This window comes from Vanessa atalanta, chromosome 27 (genome assembly GCF_905147765.1).
Source record: "Vanessa atalanta chromosome 27, ilVanAtal1.2, whole genome shotgun sequence".
NCBI lineage: Eukaryota > Metazoa > Arthropoda > Insecta > Lepidoptera > Nymphalidae > Vanessa > Vanessa atalanta.
This window is the reverse complement of record NC_061897.1, coordinates 980,765-1,003,084: the sequence shown is the minus strand read 5'-3', so window position 1 is coordinate 1,003,084 and position 22,320 is coordinate 980,765. Positions and strand designations below refer to the sequence as shown.

Genomic DNA, 22,320 nt, shown 5'->3' with positions numbered 1-22,320 from the left:
CGCAGAACATGTATTCAGTCTTCGTTCTACTGATTTTCAAGCCAACATTCTCCAGTTTCTGTTGCCAATCTTCCAGTCTGTTCTGGATCTCAGGTCCATCTTCACCAACCAATACAATGTCGTCGGCAAAAAGCATGCACCAGGGTGCCTCCTCCTGTATGTTCACCGTTAGAGCGTCTATAATCAGCAGGAAGAGGTAAGGACTTAGAGCCGACCCTTGGTGCAACCCTACAGCCACACTGAACTGGTCGGTGTTGCCGGCAGACGATCGGACGTAGGTACAGGATCCCCTGTACATAGCACGGACTAACTCCACATACTTCCCAGGCAAACCTTTCTCTTTCAATGCCCACCATAACACTTCACGAGGCACCCTATCATAGGCTTTCTCGAGATCAATGAATACCATGTGCAGATTCTTGTGAGCACGTCTGTACTTCTCGCACAATTGGCGGAGTGCAAAAATAGCGTCCATTGTCCCTCGACCTGACATAAACCCAAACTGATTTTGGGCAATTTCACTCTCTTCTCGCAATCTTCTCTCTATTACCTTCTCCCATATTTTCATAGTATGTGACATGAGCTTTATCCCTCTATAGTTGTTGCAATCCTGTATATCCCCTTTATTTTTGAAGATGAGCACTAGCGAACTACTGCACCATTCTTGAGGAATGGTTTCTTCATGCAACAACTTATTGAAGAATAAAGTCAACCACATACATCCGTCAGTCTTTAACACCTTCCATACTTCAACTGGTATGTCATCTGGACCCAAAGCCTTCCCATTTTTCATACTTTTGACTGCTGTCATTATCTCATCCATGCTTATTTCTCTTACTAATCCCTTATTTACTTGTGCCTCTTGAAGAATACCATTCCAGTCATTCTCTTCATTCATAAGCTTTTCAAAATAAATCTTCCATCGCTCTTTTATTTCCTCATCTCTACATAACACCTTACCAGCCTCATCTTTCATGCATTTGATATGTGTTATATCTCTCGATCGTCTTTCTCTCTCTTTCGTAATTCGGTAGAGTTCCTTCTGGCCTCTAGGGCTGTCCAGTGGCTTACTTCATCTTTATTTTTAAATTACAGGCTTGCGTTGAAATATCGGAAAATGGTTGTTTCGCATCGCAAGGTAAATGGACTCCAACAGTACCGGACCTGTCAACAACAGAAACGACACTTACGACTGATAAATACGGTAGTACAACAGAATCCGATGATTCTACTCCGAGAGAAACGACGGTACTACCTGAAGAGACAACGACAGAGTATATTCGAACAACCCCATCAGAGACAACAACATCAGTTCAAGAAACTACAACCGAACAAGAAACTACAGCGCCTCCTGTTGAAACTACAACAACACGTGAAATTACTGAACCCACAGTAGAAACTACAACTAATCAAATAACAACAGAATCTGACTCTGACCCAACGACAATTGCTATAGAAACGACAACAAATAATTTGGGACCTACAACAGAGTCAGATACGGATAAAACAACAATTGCTGTTGATCCTACAACAGAAAATTTAGCAACTACAACAGAATCCATTGACACAACTACACCGATTAATATAGAATGTCCACCTGGAAATATTGGCTTTGTGCCCCATCCTGATCATTGTGACGCATATTACGTCTGCGTTATGGGCAATCCGACACTAATTTGGTGTAGTGAGGGATATGAGTTCGATCCAGAGAGAAACGTGAGTTTATGTTTCAAGTTTATTGTACTCTCCATTCATTCCCAAACATAATAATTAAGATTTTATACCACCTGTGAATCTACTTCTACTGGCTCACTTCATCTTTAATTTTATATTACAGGCTTGCGTTGAAATATCGGAAAATGGTTGTTTCGCCTCTCAAGGTAAATGGACTCCAACCGTACCGGACCAGTCAACAACAGAAACCACACTTACGACTGATAACTACGGTAGTACAACAGAATCCGATGACACTACTCCGAGAGAAACGACGGCACTACCTGAAGAGACAACGACAGAGTATATTCGAACAACCCCATCAGAGACAACAACAACAGTTCAAGAAACTACAACCGAACAAGAAACTACAGCGCCTCCTGTTGAAACTACAACAACACGTGAAATTACTGAACCCACAGTAGAAACTACAACTAATCAAATAACAACAGAATCTGACTCTGACCCAACGACAATTGCTATAGAAACGACAACAAGTAATTTGGCACCTACAACAGAGTCACATACGGATAAAACAACAATTGCTGTTGATCCTACAACAGAAAATTTAGCAACTACAACAGAATCCATTGACACAACTACACCGATTAATATAGAATGTCCACCTGGAAATATTGGCTTTGTGCCCCATCCCGATCATTGTGACGCATATTACGTCTGCGTTATGGGCAATCCGACACTAATTTGGTGTAGTGAGGGATATGAATTCGATCCAGAGAGAAACGTGAGTTTATGTTTCAACTTTAGTATACTCTCCATTCATTCCCAAACATAATACTTAATTAAGATTTTATACCACATGTCTATCTACTTGATCAATCAATCAATGTTTGGCTTTATTTTTGTGAGCAATAACCGCAAATACCCCGCTCTGTTATGTGTAATTTGCTCCTTTTTTTGTTAAGAGGTTTGTAACGGCACTAAAACTCCTTTCGACAAGGTATGACTAGGGAAAAGATATTAGAATTTCCTTGCAATTTCCCATAGTCCAGGATATTTTCGGGTATTTCTGCTTGCAGCCAAAATGTTCGGTAGCCTTTTTTTAATTTCACCTTCAGCTTCTCATTGGTGCTTATCTTGAGCAGCTCCTCTTGTAATACAACGCTGGCCACTTCCGTTTCATCAAATGGATTTATGATCCATGGTGGTATATCCATCGTCAGCATATCTTCAAACCTGGTTTTGAAGTCATCATGCAAGGCACTTAAATGTTGACTGTAGGTATGGATATCTTCATCAATACATTCTACCTGCGACAAGTTTGGAAATTGAGAGAATTCGCGCCGACTAATGTTTTGCTTCATAAATTTCAATTTCCTAAGAAAAGCCGAAATTATCCCCTTTGTTTTTATTAAATTCAGGCTGTCACCTTGTAACTGCAAGTTAATATCATTAATTTTTTTAAGCAAATATGCAATGTCTGTCTTGAATTTGATCAAGTTTTCTTTTAAATCTGGTTCTATACTTTCTAGGAACTAGAATACGGAATCGAAAACAGAGTCGAATCTCGTTAAGCATGTACCTTTCGACAACCAGCGTATTTCAGTATGTAAGAGCAGTCGTTGGAAGTCTTCATCATTTTCGTCGCACAATTGAGCAAATAAACGCGTATTCATGCATTGCTTCTGATTTTGTTGACAGCTTTTATTTCAAAATGAAGAGATTGGTTCAACCTGTCGCTTAAATGTTTTGCCACAAGATGTTGTCGGTGGATTACGCAATGAATAGCTGTAAGTCCTGGTATAATTCTTTTGAGATGACTTATAAGCCCACGATATCGCCCGACCATTGCAGGAGCTCCGTCTTCTACCACTGAAATAATGTTTGTAAATGAAATCGATTTTTCCGTAAAAAAATTACTCAGGACATTAAATATTGATTCGCCTTTAGTGTCAGTCTCCAAAGTTCTGGCAAATAGCAATTATTCGTGAATTTCTTCCTCCATAATAAATCGGACATATGCCAATAATAATGCTGCATTACCGGGTAACGTTGACTCGTCCAGTTGTATAGAAAAATGAGTTTTTTGCAGGTGATGGCACAAAAACTTTCGATATCAGAGCTCATTTCATCAATGCGTTGTTGTACAGTATTGTTACTTAATGGAATTCTTTTTAGTACGTCAAATGGACATTTGTGCAAAACAGTTTTTAAAGCCTCTTCAACAGCGGGTAAAATTAATTGTTCTACGATAGTGTGCGGTTTTCCAGATTTTGCTATAAAAAATATTTTAAGATGCAAGCCATCATTGTTACTTTGAGATGTTTAAGCGAACATACTGTTCATGGTGGGTCTCTTTTCATATATTTTTTTCAATGTTTGAAAATATTCTAAATCTTTACTTATTTTATCAGTATGACACCTTTTTAGATGATCTTCGAGCTTTGATGGTTTCATAGAGTCATTGCTCAAAACTTTGTTGCATAATAGGCACATGGGCAATTGTTTGTCTGCCTCTGATGGAACAAAACCATATTTCAAATAATCGACACTATATTGTCGAAATTTTTTCTTTGCTGTAGCCATGTCTCGTATCAGTTACCTTATCTGGTAAAAAAAAAAGTTTTAGTAACCAAGTTTTTTTCTGAATATACGTATCACACCGCAGCCTTTGTCAGCACGCGGAAATAGAATTACGTCTTGTAAAGGGACCAACTAATAAGCCGCTAAGACAAATACAGACGTTTTCACAAAACGGTATCAATTTTAAAGTACCTAATTTACCACTAATTTTTAATAGTACAAATAAAAATTGGTGTACTCAGTATCGAATACTGATCATATTTGTGTAGGAAAAAATAAAAGTCGAAATCCCAAAATTGTCCATAAAAACGATAACTAACATTTCATCGAATCAATGAGTTCACGCGCTCCGTATATTTGCGTATATTTTGTTTGCGGCTTCATTGTTAAAACGTCACAAACTGGCATCGAAGCTCAAGCCCCGCCCTTTTCCCGTCACCCGCGCACCGGTCGCTCTTTCCGAAAAGGAATAGTTTTGATAAAATAGTTACATCAAAATGAATTTTAAATGATTGTGAAATTACTGTTTTATAAAATTAGTAGTTATTATTGATTAATTACATTTAATTAATTACAAAATTAATTGCTCTGCAATATTGCTTATTCGGCCTTTTTGGAGAGGTGTTGCTTCTCTCGTGTCTTCAAATCGAAAGAGGACAATTAAAATATCTGTAAGTTACTAAGTTACCTATCTATACAAGCAGTTGTGATCGACCGACTAGTACACGTAAACAAAATATCTAAGTACTATAACAAAAAAAAGGTAGGTACTTACTTATCTCCGGCATTAGCAAACACTGATATAAATTTTCTCACACCTTATTTTCGAAATTCCGGTTACAAATAAATGAGATTGCCTTTGGCATCAAGTATTTATAGTGGCGATCAAGTTCATGTCTGAACAAGCATTAAGCATTGTCGGGCGGATAGCGCTTTGCAAGTCTGCACACGAAATTGTAAGTAATATCTAATAAACAAGTTTGGACAAGTAACAGTCGCTTGCCTTACTTAGTTAGGTACTTAAAACAATGTAGGTAAGCTCTTTTAAAAACTATGCTTACATTTTTTTACTATCAAAAGCAGATAAATTTTCGTGGACCCCCATTAACATCTTATGGACCCCTATTTTTTATTCACGCCTACGTAGACCCCCAGCAAGTCTCCCGTGGATCCCTGGGGGTCCACCTGGACCACTTTGGGAATCACTGCTCTAGATACTGATTCTTGTAATCTCTATATTTATGAATATTTATTTTTATATTACAGGCCTGCGTTGAAATATCAGAAAACGGTTGTTTCGCCTCGCAAGGTAAATGGACTCCAACAGTTCCAGACCAGTCAACAACAGAAACGACACTTACGACTGATAACTACGGTAGTACAACAGAATCCGATGAAACTACTCCGAGAGAAACGACGGTACTACCTGAAGAGACAACGACAGAGTATATTCGAACAACCCCATCAGAGACAACAACAACAGTTCAAGAAACTACAACCGAACAAGAAACTACAGCGCCTCCTGTTGAAACTACTACAACACGTGAAATTACTGAACCCACAGTAGAAACTACAACTAATCAAATAACAACAGAATCTGACTCTGACCCAACGACAATTGCTATAGAAACGACAACAAATAATTTGGGACCTACAACAGAGTCAGATACGGATAAAACAACAATTGCTGTTGATCCTACAACAGAAAATTTAGCAACTACAACAGAATCCATTGACACAACTACACCGATTAATATAGAATGTCCACCTGGAGATATTGGCTTTGTGCCCCATCCTGATCATTGTGACGCATATTACGTCTGCGTTATGGGCAATCCGACACTAATTTGGTGTAGTGAGGGATATGAGTTCGATCCAGAGAGAAACGTGAGTTTATGTTTCAAGTTTATTGTACTCTCCATTCATTCCCAAAGATAATAATTAAGATTTTATACCACCTGTGAATCTACTTCTACTGGCTCACTTCATCTTTAATTTTATATTACAGGCTTGCGTTGAAATATCGGAAAATGGTTGTTTCGCCTCGCAAGGTAAATGGACTCCAACCGTACCGGACCAGTCAACAACAGAAACGACACTTACGACTGATAACTACGGTAGTACAACAGAATCCGATGACACTACTCCGAGAGAAACGACGGCACTACCTGAAGAGACAACGACAGAGTATATTCGAACAACCCCATCAGAGACAACAACAACAGTTCAAGAAACTACAACCGAACAAGAAACTACAGCGCCTCCTGTTGAAACTACTACAACACGTGAAATTACTGAACCCACAGTAGAAACTACAACTAATCAAATAACAACAGAATCTGACTCTGACCCAACGACAATTGCTATAGAAACGACAACAAATAATTTGGGACCTACAACAGAGTCAGATACGGATAAAACAACAATTGCTGTTGATCCTACAACAGAAAATTTAGCAACTACAACAGAATCCATTGACACAACTACACCGAATAATATAGAATGTCCACCTGGAGATATTGGCTTTGTGCCCCATCCCGATCATTGCGACGCATATTACGTCTGCGTTATGGGCAATCCGACACTAATTTGGTGTAGTGAGGGATATGAGTTCGATCCAGAGAGAAACGTGAGTTTATGTTTCAAGTTTATTGTACTCTCCATTCATTCCCAAACATAATAATTAAGATTTTATACCACCTGTGAATCTACTTCTACTGGCTCACTTCATCTTTAATTTTATATTACAGGCTTGCGTTGAAATATCGGAAAATGGTTGTTTCGCCTCTCAAGGTAAATGGACTCCAACCGTACCGGACCAGTCAACAACAGAAACGACACTTACGACTGATAACTACGGTAGTACAACAGAATCCGATGACACTACTCCGAGAGAAACGACGGCACTACCTGAAGAGACAACGACAGAGTATATTCGAACAACCCCATCAGAGACAACAACAACAGTTCAAGAAACTACAACCGAACAAGAAACTACAGCGCCTTCTGTTGAAACTACTACAACACGTGAAATTACTGAACCCACAGTAGAAACTACAACTAATCAAATAACAACAGAATCTGACTCTGACCCAACGACAATTGCTATAGAAACGACAACAAATAATTTGGGACCTACAACAGAGTCAGATACGGATAAAACAACAATTGCTGTTGATCCTACAACAGAAAATTTAGCAACTACAACAGAATCCATTGACACAACTACACCGATTAATATAGAATGTCCACCTGGAGATATTGGCTTTGTGCCCCATCCTGATCATTGTGACGCATATTACGTCTGCGTTATGGGCAATCCGACACTAATTTGGTGTAGTGAGGGATATGAATTCGATCCAGAGAGAAACGTGAGTTTATGTTTCAACTTTAGTATACTCTCCATTCATTCCCAAACATAATAATTAAGATTTAATACCACATGTGAATCTACTTCTATTGGCTTACTTCATCTTTCCATCCTCCTGCCCTTATCCCAATTTTACTTGGGGTCGGCGCAGCATGTCTTCTTCTTCCATACTTCTCTGTCAGACGTCATCTCACAAGTAACATTCTTTCTAACCATATCGTCTTTCACACAATCCATCCATCGTTTCTTGGGTCGTCCCCTACCTCTATATCTATCCACATCCATACTCAAAACCTTTCTCACAACATGGTCCTCATTCCTCCGCATAACATGCCCATACCAAGACAGCCGGTTTCCAGATAGCTTCTCGGTTACCGGTACCACTTTCAAACTTCCTCTTATGTACTCATTCCTTACTCTATCCATTCGCGTAACACCACACATTGCTCTCAGCATTCTCATCTCCGCGACATGCAATTGTCTTTCAGTCATCCCTTTTATAGCCCAACACTCTGATCCATATAGAATAGCAGGTCTGATCATGGTCTTATAGATCTTCCCCTTAAGTCTAAGGGGAATACGGGGGTCACAAATTGTTCCCGTAACCTGCCGCCATTTCATCCACCCTGTGTTAATACTGTGCTTTACCGTTCGATCTATTTCGCCATCGCCTTGAATGAGTGAACCGAGATACCGGAAGTCGGAGCAGACTGGAAGGGCTACGCCATCAAGCGCTATGGCTTCAGGACCGGAGAGACCGCCGAAATCGCAGAACATGTATTCAGTCTTCGTTCTACTGATTTTCAAGCCAACATTCTCCAGTTTCTGTTGCCAATCTTCCAGTCTGTTCTGGATCTCAGGTCCATCTTCACCAACCAATACAATGTCGTCGGCAAAAAGCATGCACCGGGGTGCCTCCTCCTGTATGTTCACCGTTAGAGCGTCTATAATCAGCAGGAAGAGGTAAGGACTTAGAGCCGACCCTTGGTGCAACCCTACAGCCACACTGAACTGGTCGGTGTTGCCGGCAGACGATCGGACGTAGGTACAGGATCCCCTGTACATAGCACGGACTAACTCCACATACTTCCCAGGCAAACCTTTCTCTTTCAATGCCCACCATAACACTTCACGAGGCACCCTATCATAGGCTTTCTCGAGATCAATGAATACCATGTGCAGATTCTTGTGAGCACGTCTGTACTTCTCGCACAATTGGCGGAGTGCAAAAATAGCGTCCATTGTCCCTCGACCTGACATAAACCCAAACTGATTTTGGGCAATTTCACTCTCTTCTCGCAATCTTCTCTCTATTACCTTCTCCCATATTTTCATAGTATGTGACATGAGCTTTATCCCTCTATAGTTGTTGCAATCCTGTATATCCCCTTTATTTTTGAAGATGGGCACTAGCGAACTACTGCACCATTCTTGAGGAATGGTTTCTTCATGCAACAACTTATTGAAGAATAAAGTCAACCACATACATCCGTCAGTCTTTAACACCTTCCATACTTCAACTGGTATGTCATCTGGACCCAAAGCCTTCCCATTTTTCATACTTTTGACTGCTGTCATTATCTCATCCATGCTTATTTCTCTTACTAATCCCTTATTTACTTGTGCCTCTTGGAGAATACCATTCCAGTCATTCTCTTCATTCATAAGCTTTTCAAAATAAATCTTCCATCGCTCTTTTATTTCCTCATCTCTACATAACACCTTACCAGCCTCATCTTTCATGCATTTGATATGTGTTATATCTCTCGATCGTCTTTCTCTCTCTTTCGTAATTCGGTAGAGTTCCTTCTGGCCTCTAGGGCTGTCCAGTGGCTTACTTCATTTTTATTTTTAAATTACAGGCTTGCGTTGAAATATCGGAAAATGGTTGTTTCGCCTCGCAAGGTAAATGGACTCCAACCGTACCGGACCAGTCAACAACAGAAACGACACTTACGACTGATAACTACGGTAGTACAACAGAATCCGATGAAACTACTCCGAGAGAAACGACGGTACTACCTGAAGAGACAACGACATCAGTTCAAGAAACTACAACCGAACAAGAAACTACAGCGCCTCCTGTTGAAACTACAACAACACGTGAAATTACTGAACCCACAGTAGAAACTACAACTAATCAAATAACAACAGAATCTGACTCTGACCCAACGACAATTGCTATAGAAACGACAACAAATAATTTGGGACCTACAACAGAGTCAGATACGGATAAAACAACAATTGCTGTTGATCCTACAACAGAAAATTTAGCAACTACAACAGAATCCATTGACACAACTACACCGATTAATATAGAATGTCCACCTGGAGATATTGGCTTTGTGCCCCATCCTGATCATTGTGACGCATATTACGTCTGCGTTATGGGCAATCCGACACTAATTTGGTGTAGTGAGGGATATGAATTCGATCCAGAGAGAAACGTGAGTTTATGTTTCAACTTTAGTATACTCTCCATTCATTCCCAAACATAATAATTAAGATTTAATACCACATGTGAATCTACTTCTATTGGCTCACTTCATCTTTATTTTTAAATTACAGGCTTGCGTTGAAATATCGGAAAATGGTTGTTTCGCATCGCAAGGTAAATGGACTCCAACAGTACCGGACCTGTCAACAACAGAAACGACACTTACGACTGATAACTACGGTAGTACAACAGAATCCGATGAAACTACTCCGAGAGAAACGACGGTACTACCTGAAGAGACAACGACATCAGTTCAAGAAACTACAACCGAACAAGAAACTACAGCGCCTCCTGTTGAAACTACAACAACACGTGAAATTACTGAACCCACAGTAGAAACTACAACTAATCAAATAACAACAGAATCTGACTCTGACCCAACGACAATTGCTATAGAAACGACAACAAATAATTTGGGACCTACAACAGAGTCAGATACGGATAAAACAACAATTGCTGTTGATCCTACAACAGAAAATTTAGCAACTACAACAGAATCCATTGACACAACTACACCGATTAATATAGAATGTCCACCTGGAGATATTGGCTTTGTGCCCCATCCTGATCATTGTGACGCATATTACGTCTGCGTTATGGGCAATCCGACACTAATTTGGTGTAGTGAGGGATATGAGTTCGATCCAGAGAGAAACGTGAGTTTATGTTTCAAGTTTATTGTACTCTCCATTCATTCCCAAACATAATAATTAAGATTTTATACCACCTGTGAATCTACTTCTACTGGCTCACTTCATCTTTATTTTTATATTACAGGCTTGCGTTGAAATATCGGAAAATGGTTGTTTCGCCTCTCAAGGTAAATGGACTCCAACCGTACCGGACCAGTCAACAACAGAAACGACACTTACGACTGATAACTACGGTAGTACAACAGAATCCGATGACACTACTCCGAGAGAAACGACGGCACTACCTGAAGAGACAACGACAGAGTATATTCGAACAACCCCATCAGAGACAACAACAACAGTTCAAGAAACTACAACCGAACAAGAAACTACAGCGCCTCCTGTTGAAACTACTACAACACGTGAAATTACTGAACCCACAGTAGAAACTACAACTAATCAAATAACAACAGAATCTGACTCTGACCCAACGACAATTGCTATAGAAACGACAACAAATAATTTGGGACCTACAACAGAGTCAGATACGGATAAAACAACAATTGCTGTTGATCCTACAACAGAAAATTTAGCAACTACAACAGAATCCATTGACACAACTACACCGATTAATATAGAATGTCCACCTGGAGATATTGGCTTTGTGCCCCATCCTGATCATTGTGACGCATATTACGTCTGCGTTATGGGCAATCCGACACTAATTTGGTGTAGTGAGGGATATGAGTTCGATCCAGAGAGAAACGTGAGTTTATGTTTCAAGTTTATTGTACTCTCCATTCATTCCCAAAGATAATAATTAAGATTTTATACCACCTGTGAATCTACTTCTACTGGCTCACTTCATCTTTAATTTTATATTACAGGCTTGCGTTGAAATATCGGAAAATGGTTGTTTCGCCTCGCAAGGTAAATGGACTCCAACCGTACCGGACCAGTCAACAACAGAAACGACACTTACGACTGATAACTACGGTAGTACAACAGAATCCGATGACACTACTCCGAGAGAAACGACGGCACTACCTGAAGAGACAACGACAGAGTATATTCGAACAACCCCATCAGAGACAACAACAACAGTTCAAGAAACTACAACCGAACAAGAAACTACAGCGCCTCCTGTTGAAACTACTACAACACGTGAAATTACTGAACCCACAGTAGAAACTACAACTAATCAAATAACAACAGAATCTGACTCTGACCCAACGACAATTGCTATAGAAACGACAACAAATAATTTGGGACCTACAACAGAGTCAGATACGGATAAAACAACAATTGCTGTTGATCCTACAACAGAAAATTTAGCAACTACAACAGAATCCATTGACACAACTACACCGATTAATATAGAATGTCCACCTGGAGATATTGGCTTTGTGCCCCATCCTGATCATTGTGACGCATATTACGTCTGCGTTATGGGCAATCCGACACTAATTTGGTGTAGTGAGGGATATGAATTCGATCCAGAGAGAAACGTGAGTTTATGTTTCAACTTTAGTATACTCTCCATTCATTCCCAAACATAATAATTAAGATTTAATACCACATGTGAATCTACTTCTACTGGCTCACTTCATCTTTTTAATAGATCAAAATCAATTCAAAGTATTGATTATACCGGTATTAGAATAACTAACAATTAGGTTTACTCACCAATATATACTAGTACCAAGCCTCTGACCAGCAAAAGCATACCTATTACCACTAGAAACATTCAAAAAAATATGACGCATGAACGTAAATGATAGCTCACGTGGTCGCTCATAATTTTCGGTAAAATAAAATTATCAGCCCGTAAATGTCTAAAAAGGCTTGAATCTTATACCATCAATTTTACTTCAAATAATGTTTCTATACCTCTGAGCACAAGCATATTTAAGCGAGAGGAAGTATTTGCACGGACTTTGATATCTAATCTGTACAAATACCACTTAATACTCTAGATACTGATTCTTGTAATCTCTGCATTTATGAATATTTATTTTTATATTACAGGCTTGCGTTGTAATATCGGAAAATGGTTGTTTCGCCTCGCAAGGTAAATGGACGCCCACAGAACCAGACCAGTCAACAACAGAAATGTTAGTTACAACAGATCAATATGGTAGTACAACTGCGTCTACTGAAAATATGACTGTAGACTCTATTGAAACTACTACAGGAGTCTATGGCACTACTGTAGAATCTGCTGAAACAACCACGGGAGTTACTGGAACCACGGAAGACTCTTCTGAAACAACTACGGGAGTAAGTGGTACTACTGCTGACTCTGCTGAAACAACTACGGGAGCAACTGGAACTACTGTAGACTCTGCTGAAACAACGATGGGATATGGAACTACTGTAGACTCTGCTGAAACAACGACTGGAGTCACTGGAACCACTGTAGACTCTTCTGAAACGACTATTGGAGTAACTGGAACTACTGTAGACTCTGCTGAATCAACGACTGGAGTCACTGGAACCACTGTAGACTCTTCTGAAACGACTATTGGAGTAACTGAAACTACTGTAGACTCTGCTGAATCAACGACTGGAGTTACTGGAACCACTGTAGACTCTTCTGAAACAACCACAGAAGTGACTGGAAACACTGTAGACTCTTCTGAAACAACTACGGGAGTAACTGGTACTACTGTGGACTCTGTTGAAACAACGACTGGAGTCACTGGAACCACCATAGACTCTTCTGAGACAACTACGGGAGTAACTGGAACTACTGTAGACTCTGTTGAAACAACGACGAGAGTCACTGGTACTACTGCAGAATCTGCTGAAACAACAACTGAAATCACTGGAACTACTGTAGACTCTTCTGAAACAACTACGGAAGTAACTGGAACTACTGTAGACTCTGTTGAAACAACGACGGGAATCACTGGTACTACTATAGACTCTTCTGAAACAACTACGGGAGTAACTGGTACTACTGTGGACTCTGTTGAAACAACGACTGGAGTCACTGGAACCACTGTAGACTCTGATGAAACTACCACAGGAGTGACTGGAACCACTGTAGACTCTGCTGAAACAACAACAGGAGTGACTGGAACCACTGTAGACTCTGCTGAAACAACGACTGGAGTCACTGGAACCACTGTAGACTCTTCTGAAACGACTACGGGAGTAACTGGAACTACTGTAGACTCTGCTGAAGCAACGACTGGAGTCACTGGAACCACTGTAGACTCTTCTGAAACAACCACAGGAGTTACTGGAACTACTGTAGACTCTTCTGAAACAACTACGGGAGTAACTGGTACTACTGTGGACTCTGTTGAAACAACGACTGGAGTCACTGGAACCACTGTAGACTCTGATGAAACTACCACAGGAGTGACTGGAACCACTGTAGACTCTGCTGAAACAACAACAGGAGTGACTGGAACCACTGTAGACTCTGCTGAAACAACGACTGGAGTCACTGGAACCACTGTAGACTCTTCTGAAACGACTACGGGAGTAACTGGAACTACTGTAGACTCTGCTGAAGCAACGACTGGAGTCACTGGAACCACTGTAGACTCTTCTGAAACAACCACAGGAGTTACTGGAACTACTGTAGACTCTTCTGAAACAACTACGGGAGTAACTGGTACTACTGTAGACTCTGTTGAAACAACGACGAGAGTCACTGGTACTACTGCAGAATCTGCTGAAACAACAACTGAAATCACTGGAACTACTGTAGACTCTTCTGAAACAACTACGGAAGTAACTGGAACTACTGTAGACTCTGTTGAAACAACGACGGGAATCACTGGTACTACTATAGACTCTGCTGAAACAACTACAGGAGTGACTGGAACCACCGTAGACTCTGCTGAAACAACGACGGGAGTAACTGGATCGACTGTAGATTCCGCAGAAACAACCACTGGAGTGACTGGAACCACTGTAGACTCTGCTGAAACTACCACAGGAGTGACTGGGACCACTGTAGACTCTGCTGAAACAACGACTGGAGTCACTGGAACCACTGTAGACTCTTCTGAAACGACTACGGGAGTAACTGGAACTACTGTAGACTCTGCTGAAGCAACGACTGAAGTCACTGGAACCACTGTAGACTCTTCTGAAACAACCACAGGAGTTACTGGAACTACTGTAGACTCTTCTGAAACAACTACGGGAGTAACTGGTACTACTGTGGACTCTGTTGAAACAACGACTGGAGTCACTGGAACCACTGTAGACTCTACTGAAACTACCACAGGAGTGACTGGAACCACTGTAGACTTTGCTGAAACAACAACGGGAGAGTCAGGTACCACTGTTGTAACGGAAGTGACAACCCCACCCAATATTTGTCCTCCTGGAGTATTTGGAAATGTTCCACATCCAGAACTTTGTGATGTATATTATATGTGTATGGCCGGAATACCAACACTTTTACCTTGCACCGAAGGCTACGAATTTGATCCAGCAGAAGGGGTAAGCACTTCATATTTTAATTGATAGCTAATAAATATATGTACAAACAATTAATTAAATTAAGGCCTTATTGTGTAATAAGGCAATACTATGTTTTTTTTTATGATATCGGTAGGCGGACGAGCAAATAGACCACTTATTCATCAACTTAGATACTTCTTACTTTTTCTTTGAAATTACAAAATTCTTAAAATATACCCGTGTGCGATTGCTTCCAATTTCTATTGCCTAATTAAAATCCAGCAATGCATTGAAAAGATTTCGTTAATCTGAGTATTTTTAAATCATTTTAGTAATTTGTAATCATTACTTTCAGCAATGCGTTGTTATATCAGAAAATGGCTGTTTCGCATCTAAGGGTATGTGGACCCCTACAGAACAACATCCAACAACAACAGAATCGTCACATATAACAACAGACACTTCACGAACAACAACTGATGACCCTATAGAAACAACCACAGCAGGATCTGGTAGTACAGCAGACTCTGGAGACACTACAATGGGAGTGACTGGTACTACTGATGATTCTATTGAAACAACCACGGGAGAAACTGGCACCACTGCAGTCTCTAGTGAATCAACCACAGGAGGAACTGGCACTACTGGTGTTTCTGTCGACACTACAATCGGAGCAACTGGTACCACTGTTGACTCTATTGATACAACCACGGGAGTGTCTGGTTCTACTGTAGATACTATTGAAACAACAACTGGAGTCACTGGTACCACTGTTGTCACGGAAGTGACCACTCCACCCAATATTTGTCCTCCTGGAGTGTTTGGAAATGTTCCACATCCAGAACTTTGTGATGTATATTATATGTGTATGGCCGGAATACCAACACTTTTACCTTGCACCGAAGGCTACGAATTTGATCCAGCAGTAGGGGTATGCAGTATTTATTTTAATTGACAATTAACAATTAATATAGTTATAAAAAAATACTTACAGTCAGGCTTTAATTTAATCAGGCTTTAAATATACGATTACGATTAAAAATGAAAGTAAAACTTTTGTACAAGTCATGACCGTGTGAAGTAAAACTTTAATGTAGATTCTCGTTCGATCACTGCACTTAGTATTTCAATTGCAAAAGAAACAAACGCATAAAATGGAATAAGCAGTGAATACTTGCATCGTTGTCCGCTTCTGCTTCTTCCGCGACGGCTCTGACCTTTAACATTGTTTCCCTGATATGAGACGTGGTTATTATATCAACGCATATAGCGTCCTAACTTATGGCCCATCCTCGTTTCCACCGAACTAAAGCCATTCCAAGAGTTCTCTTGTAATCATCGCGTCAAATTCAACGGGGCTTAATAAGAAACAAAAGGGCTTAAACAGGAATGTCAATTAAGCCTCGCGAAATTAGTATGATATAATGTAGTAATTATTATAGAACATATTGTATTATGATGGTTACAGCTTACATACAAACATTTAAATTAATAAATTATTTTGTCAACTTTTTATATTAATCTTTGAAGTTACATATTTCATAAAATCGACCCTTGTGCGATTGCTTCCAACTTCTATCGCTTAATTAAAATCGCGCAATGCATTGAGAAGATATCGTTAACTTAATAAATTTTAAATCACTTTAGTAATTTCTAATCATTACTTTCAGCAATGCGTTGTTATATCCGAAAATGGCTGTTTCGCATCTAAGGGTATGTGGACCCCTACAGAACAACATCCGACAACAACAGAATCATCACATATAACAACAGACATATCACAGACAGCAACTGATGACCCTATAGAAACAACCACTGGAGGATCTGATAGTACAGCAGATTCTGGTGACACTACAATGGGAGTAACTGGCACCACTGATGACCCTATAGAAACAACCACAGCAGGATCTGGTAGTACAGCAGACTCTGGAGACACTACAATGGGAGTGACTGGTACTACTGATGACTCTATTGAAACAACCACGGGAGAAACTGGCACCACTGCAGACTCTAGTGAATCAACCACAGGAGGAACTGGCACTACTGGTGTTTCTGTCGACACTACAATCGGAGGAACTGGTACCACTGATGACTCTATTGGTACAACCACGGGAGTGTCTGGTTCTACTGTAGATACTATTGAAACAACAACTGGAGTCACTGGTACCACTGTTGTCACGGAAGTGACCACTCCACCCAATATTTGTCCTCCTGGAGTGTTTGGAAATGTTCCACATCCAGAACTTTGTGATGTATATTATATGTGTATGGCCGGAATACCAACACTTTTACCTTGCACTGAAGGCTATGAATTTGATCCAGCAGAAGGGGTAAGAACTTCATATTTTAATTGATAGCTAATAAATATATTAACAACCTAAGAAATTTTAAATCACTTTAGTAATTTCTAATCATTACTTTCAGCAATGCGTTGTTATATCAGAAAATGGCTGTTTCGCATCTAAGGGTATGTGGACCCCTACAGAACAAAATCCGACAACAACAGAATCATCACATATAACAACAGACATATCACAGACAGCAACTGAAGACCCGATTGACACAACAACAGAAGGATCTGGTAGTACAGCAGACTCTGATGGCACTACGATGGGAGTGACTGGTACTACTGATGACTCTATCGAAACAACCACGGGAGAGACTGGCACCACTGCAGACTCTGGTGAATCAACCACAGGCATGACTAGCACCACTGCAGACTCTGTTGAATCAACCACAGGAGGGACTGGCACTCCTGGTGTTTCTGTCGACACTACATTGGGAGTGACTGGTACAACTGATGATTCCATTGAAACCACCACGGGAGAGTCAGGTACCACTATTGTAACGGAAGTGACAACTCCACCCAATATTTGTTCTCCTGGAGTGTTTGGAAATGTTCCACATCCAGAACTTTGTGATGTATATTATATGTGTATGGCTGGAATACCAACACTTTTACCTTGCACCGAAGGCTACGAATTTGATCCAGCAGTTGGGGTAAGTAAATTTTATTTAAAATTGTTATCGTAAATTAGATATACATTTTATTAATTTAAATCTTTTTTATACATTGGTTTGACGTTTCAATAGATAAATAAAATAATTAACGATTTGATTTATTTTACGAAAATCATTTTTTTTATTTCAAAATAAGGGGTCCTCCATTTACTGCTTTTCTTCATGGTCTTTGTAAATGAACAGTCAAAATTTTGTGTTACTGCACAGATGAAGTAATTACTATTTAAACTTTTATTTATATGGTAATATTAAAGTCATAATTACTACTCACAAATATACTATGTGTCGTTCATCAATGAAAGCACTTAAGACAAGTAATTACGAGACACGATATCTCTTCTGTGCGTGTTCCCAATCTTCCTTATTCTTGTCAATTTTAATTAGTTGTTCAAATATTGGCAATACTGACACCTGGCAATTTTCGGAAGATTGATTCGTTTGTCGCACGACTGATAAACTTAAGGTATCGAAAAAAAATATTCATATACCAAAGAAAATGAAACAAGTTTATCAAGAGCTGCGTTTTTGGTTATTTTTATAAATCATGTTTGATGCATACTTGTTTTGAGAACGATTGGTGTATTTTATAGTAATTACAAAAAAGTGAATCTGATAGGGATATTTCTCAAAAAGAGCGCTGTATAAGTAACTCCTTTAATTTTCATATGTCTTTATTTATTTTTAGTTGATCTTTTTTTCACCAATGCGTTGTGATTTCTGAAACCGTTTTCCGAACTGTTCAACCCAATTTGTTAACAGATTTACCAGTCTATAAATTAATATTTATAACATCGATTTATTTCAGCAATGTGTTGTGATATCTGGAGATGGATGTTTCGCTTCGAAGGGCAAGTGGACACCAACAGAATCAAATGATCACACCGATATTTCTGTTCAATCCACAATCAATGAAGACACTACATCAGGTGAAGTAGATGCAGACCACACACCAGAAGAAAAAGATATTACTGATACTTCTACGATTAACAATAAGCCTGGCGATCAAGAATCAACATCTGTTTTAATACCAACAACAGGAGAAAATGGTCAAATAACAACAGAGCTTATAGAAACTACAACGATAAATGTATGCCCCCCTAATTTCTCTGGTATTATTCCTGACCCAGAAAGATGCGACAGGTTCTTCCATTGCACCGTTGGGCATCCCATTGCACTCTATTGTGGTGCTGGATTTGAATTCGATATAAACGCTCAGGTAATTTGAACCATTTAATTTTTGTAACTGTATCTTTACATAGTAAAAAAAAGTCACTAACCGCGATTTGTAAGCTTAAATTTTGTAAACTAAACTTTTATGTGGCTTTCAATGTACAGAGTAATTCAAGTTTTATATGTATAAAATATGCATACTATAGTAGAAGAGAGCCCTGAATTTCAACTTTCTTAGCTGGAAAAAAACAAAACTTATTGAGCTCGTGACAACTGGTCCGGAACGGTAGCTAGTTGTAATTTATAACATACGTGTCTAAACTATAATATGCATTAAATGTGTTCCTTAATTTGTAATTATGTTTTTAGCGTTGTGTGCCTATAACAGAAGATGGCTGCTATGCATCGAAAGGCTTATGGACTCCCACTGAATCACAAACAACAGAACAAGAGACAGAACAACCAGAAGTTACAACAAATGCAGATTTATCAACAACAATATCTGATATAGTTATCGGAGACAATGATAAAGCTACTTCAGAATCTGCAGAAATAACAACATTAGATGCAGAACGTTTAGAAACGACTTCTTCTCCGATCGAAGTAACAACAGCTAGTATTTGTCCACCTAATGTCTTCGGTAACGTACCTGACCCTGTCAGATGCGACAAGTTCTACATGTGTACCGGTGGTACGGCCATTCCATTATATTGTGGAAAAGGCTTCGAATTCGACTCAAATGTTCAGGTAGGTTTTATTTCATTTTAAATAAGTTAACAGCCTGGCAAAAGATACATCTAATGGTAAGTGTTCACTACTACTGATGCAAGAAATTTCAACCATAACGTCCATAGACATTGTGGATGGTGGATGCAAGAAAGCCATCCTTTGCATCGGCAATCCGTCGCCATTTTAGGGGCTAAAATGAAATACCCCTTGTGCCTGAAGTAGTACTTGGCGGGGTAGTATATGTGATGAAGAGGTGGTAGCTTTCATAAAGCTCCATCATCAAGTTAACAATATTCCTCGAAATGTTATAATTATATTTTCAGTAAATATTTAAACGTGTTATTTGCAACTAAAATTGTTTTCAGATAAGACCAAATATATTAACTGAATTGTGAAAACAAATCGATAAAACATTCGTTGTTTTAATTCCAGAAATGCGTGATAATATCCGAAAACGGATGCTTCGCGTCAAGAGGTATACCATCAGAAGATCACACCGAGAACTTGGTGGTAACGACAGACCACAAAATGAATGAAAACTCTCAAACAACAGTAAATGTTGAAACTACATCAGAAGACACAATAACAACACCAGATATTTGTCCCCCGGGGGTGTTTGGAAACGTCCCGGATCCGGAGAACTGTAACAAGTTCTATATATGTACCTCTGGTATATCAATACCCTTGTATTGCAGTGAAGGGTTTGAATTTGATCCTGTGGCAAAGGTTAGTACGATTTTCAATCATTATTCTATTCGAATCGAAGATAAACAAACCTTAGACTTACGTATTGGAATGCGCTTTACTTATAGCTCTTTATTTATTATAGAATACTATTTAATTGTTAATATCCACTGTAATTTTTACTTCCAAAGTTCCGATTCCCACTTAAAATTAAAACGCCATTTTGTCGCGAATCCATAGTCAATTATTCAATGGTCTGATGATGACGCGGCAATTTAATGTCAAAATTGTTTTTTTTTTTTTGTTGTAATTGGAGTTTTGCGGTTTGAATAGTCTAAAGTATCTTAATGTGTTGATAATATTTTGTTTATAGTTGCAATGTAATTTGAACGACATGGTTGGCGTTATGTATTATTTGTTTAAAAAGTTGTCAAGTGTTCGTTATTTATTTTTTGGTTGCATTTTAGACTTGACGAAAATTTACATTAAATATGTAACATATTCGTGAAATGTATCGTGTGATATGAAATGTATCTTCGGGGTCATTCAATTTATTACGTAAAACGATTTTTACAAATGACAATATTAACAAATGACGTCTAGATCACAAGGGGGGAGTTCCCGGGAGACGAAATGCGGGCAGCGCTGTACCCATACGCATCCGAGCGCACCTTGGAACTCTCGCGATTGCCCGCGGTTTTTCAAATCTTAACTTTGCGTATATTTGTGACATAAGAACTATCAAGAAAAAAATAAAACACGATCAACCCCCCTCCACCCCCTAAATCGTCTTACGTAATAGCGAGTAAAAGCGAGAGGAAATGTAATTAACATTTCCTCTCGCTTTTCTGCAATTTGTAGGACTGATTTCGTAAATAACAAGAAGCCCTCAGATATAATATTAATAGGAACTAAGATGTTACACGTCATATTTGAATGCTGTAATATAAATAATTATATATTTTCAGAATTGCGTCGTAATATCAGACCATGGCTGCACCGCATCGAAATCTTAAAAGACTGGATTTGAAAACGGACAATTGATATACGGCCTTAAAATAAATACAAATTGAAAAAATAAAAATCAAGAAATGTCATTTAACAATGACAAAGTTATTTCTGCAATGGTAAAAAAAACATGTTACGAAATTGTGTCGTCATTTTATTTATTTATTAATATTAAATTATCATTTTTTAATTAAAAACGATATTGAATGCTTCAAGGAATAATTATGACAGTTACAAGTTAAATTTTGGCGGGTAAAAAAGCCGCTATCTTGTTTATATATTTTTTTTGTCATTGTTACTCAAAGATTGAAGTGGAAAGTTTTATTTCAACTTTTATTATTCATTAAGAATGATTTTATTTAATTTTATTTGTTATAGTTCTGATAGTTACAATTTCGTTACATAACCATTGCAAGCGAAATACTTAAAAATAAATAGGTATTAATAGAAAACTTCAAGTATTAATAAAGGCTGTGTGAATTATTTATTATATATATTTATTTTCATTTTATAAAAAAAACGTA

At 38.8% G+C, this 22,320-nt stretch overlaps 1 protein-coding gene across 1 annotated transcript in view; it reads left to right on the top strand.

Moving 5' to 3' along the window:
* LOC125074121 (mucin-12-like) overlaps window positions 1-21,945 on the top strand; it is a 55,537-nt gene extending 33,592 nt beyond the window's left edge. The window contains exons 13-29 of the mRNA XM_047685348.1: window positions 1,096-1,716; window positions 1,838-2,458; window positions 5,524-6,144; window positions 6,266-6,886; window positions 7,008-7,628; window positions 9,490-10,074; window positions 10,196-10,780; window positions 10,902-11,522; window positions 11,644-12,264; window positions 12,785-15,223; window positions 15,540-16,115; window positions 16,855-17,514; window positions 17,609-18,184; window positions 19,011-19,421; window positions 19,745-20,122; window positions 20,537-20,830; window positions 21,757-21,945. Coding sequence (XP_047541304.1) covers window positions 1,096-1,716; window positions 1,838-2,458; window positions 5,524-6,144; window positions 6,266-6,886; window positions 7,008-7,628; window positions 9,490-10,074; window positions 10,196-10,780; window positions 10,902-11,522; window positions 11,644-12,264; window positions 12,785-15,223; window positions 15,540-16,115; window positions 16,855-17,514; window positions 17,609-18,184; window positions 19,011-19,421; window positions 19,745-20,122; window positions 20,537-20,830; window positions 21,757-21,804 — 10,899 coding nt within the window. The 3' untranslated portion in view covers window positions 21,805-21,945. The remainder of the gene's footprint in view (window positions 1-1,095; window positions 1,717-1,837; window positions 2,459-5,523; window positions 6,145-6,265; window positions 6,887-7,007; window positions 7,629-9,489; window positions 10,075-10,195; window positions 10,781-10,901; window positions 11,523-11,643; window positions 12,265-12,784; window positions 15,224-15,539; window positions 16,116-16,854; window positions 17,515-17,608; window positions 18,185-19,010; window positions 19,422-19,744; window positions 20,123-20,536; window positions 20,831-21,756) is intronic.
* Window positions 21,946-22,320: the final 375 nt, after the last annotated feature.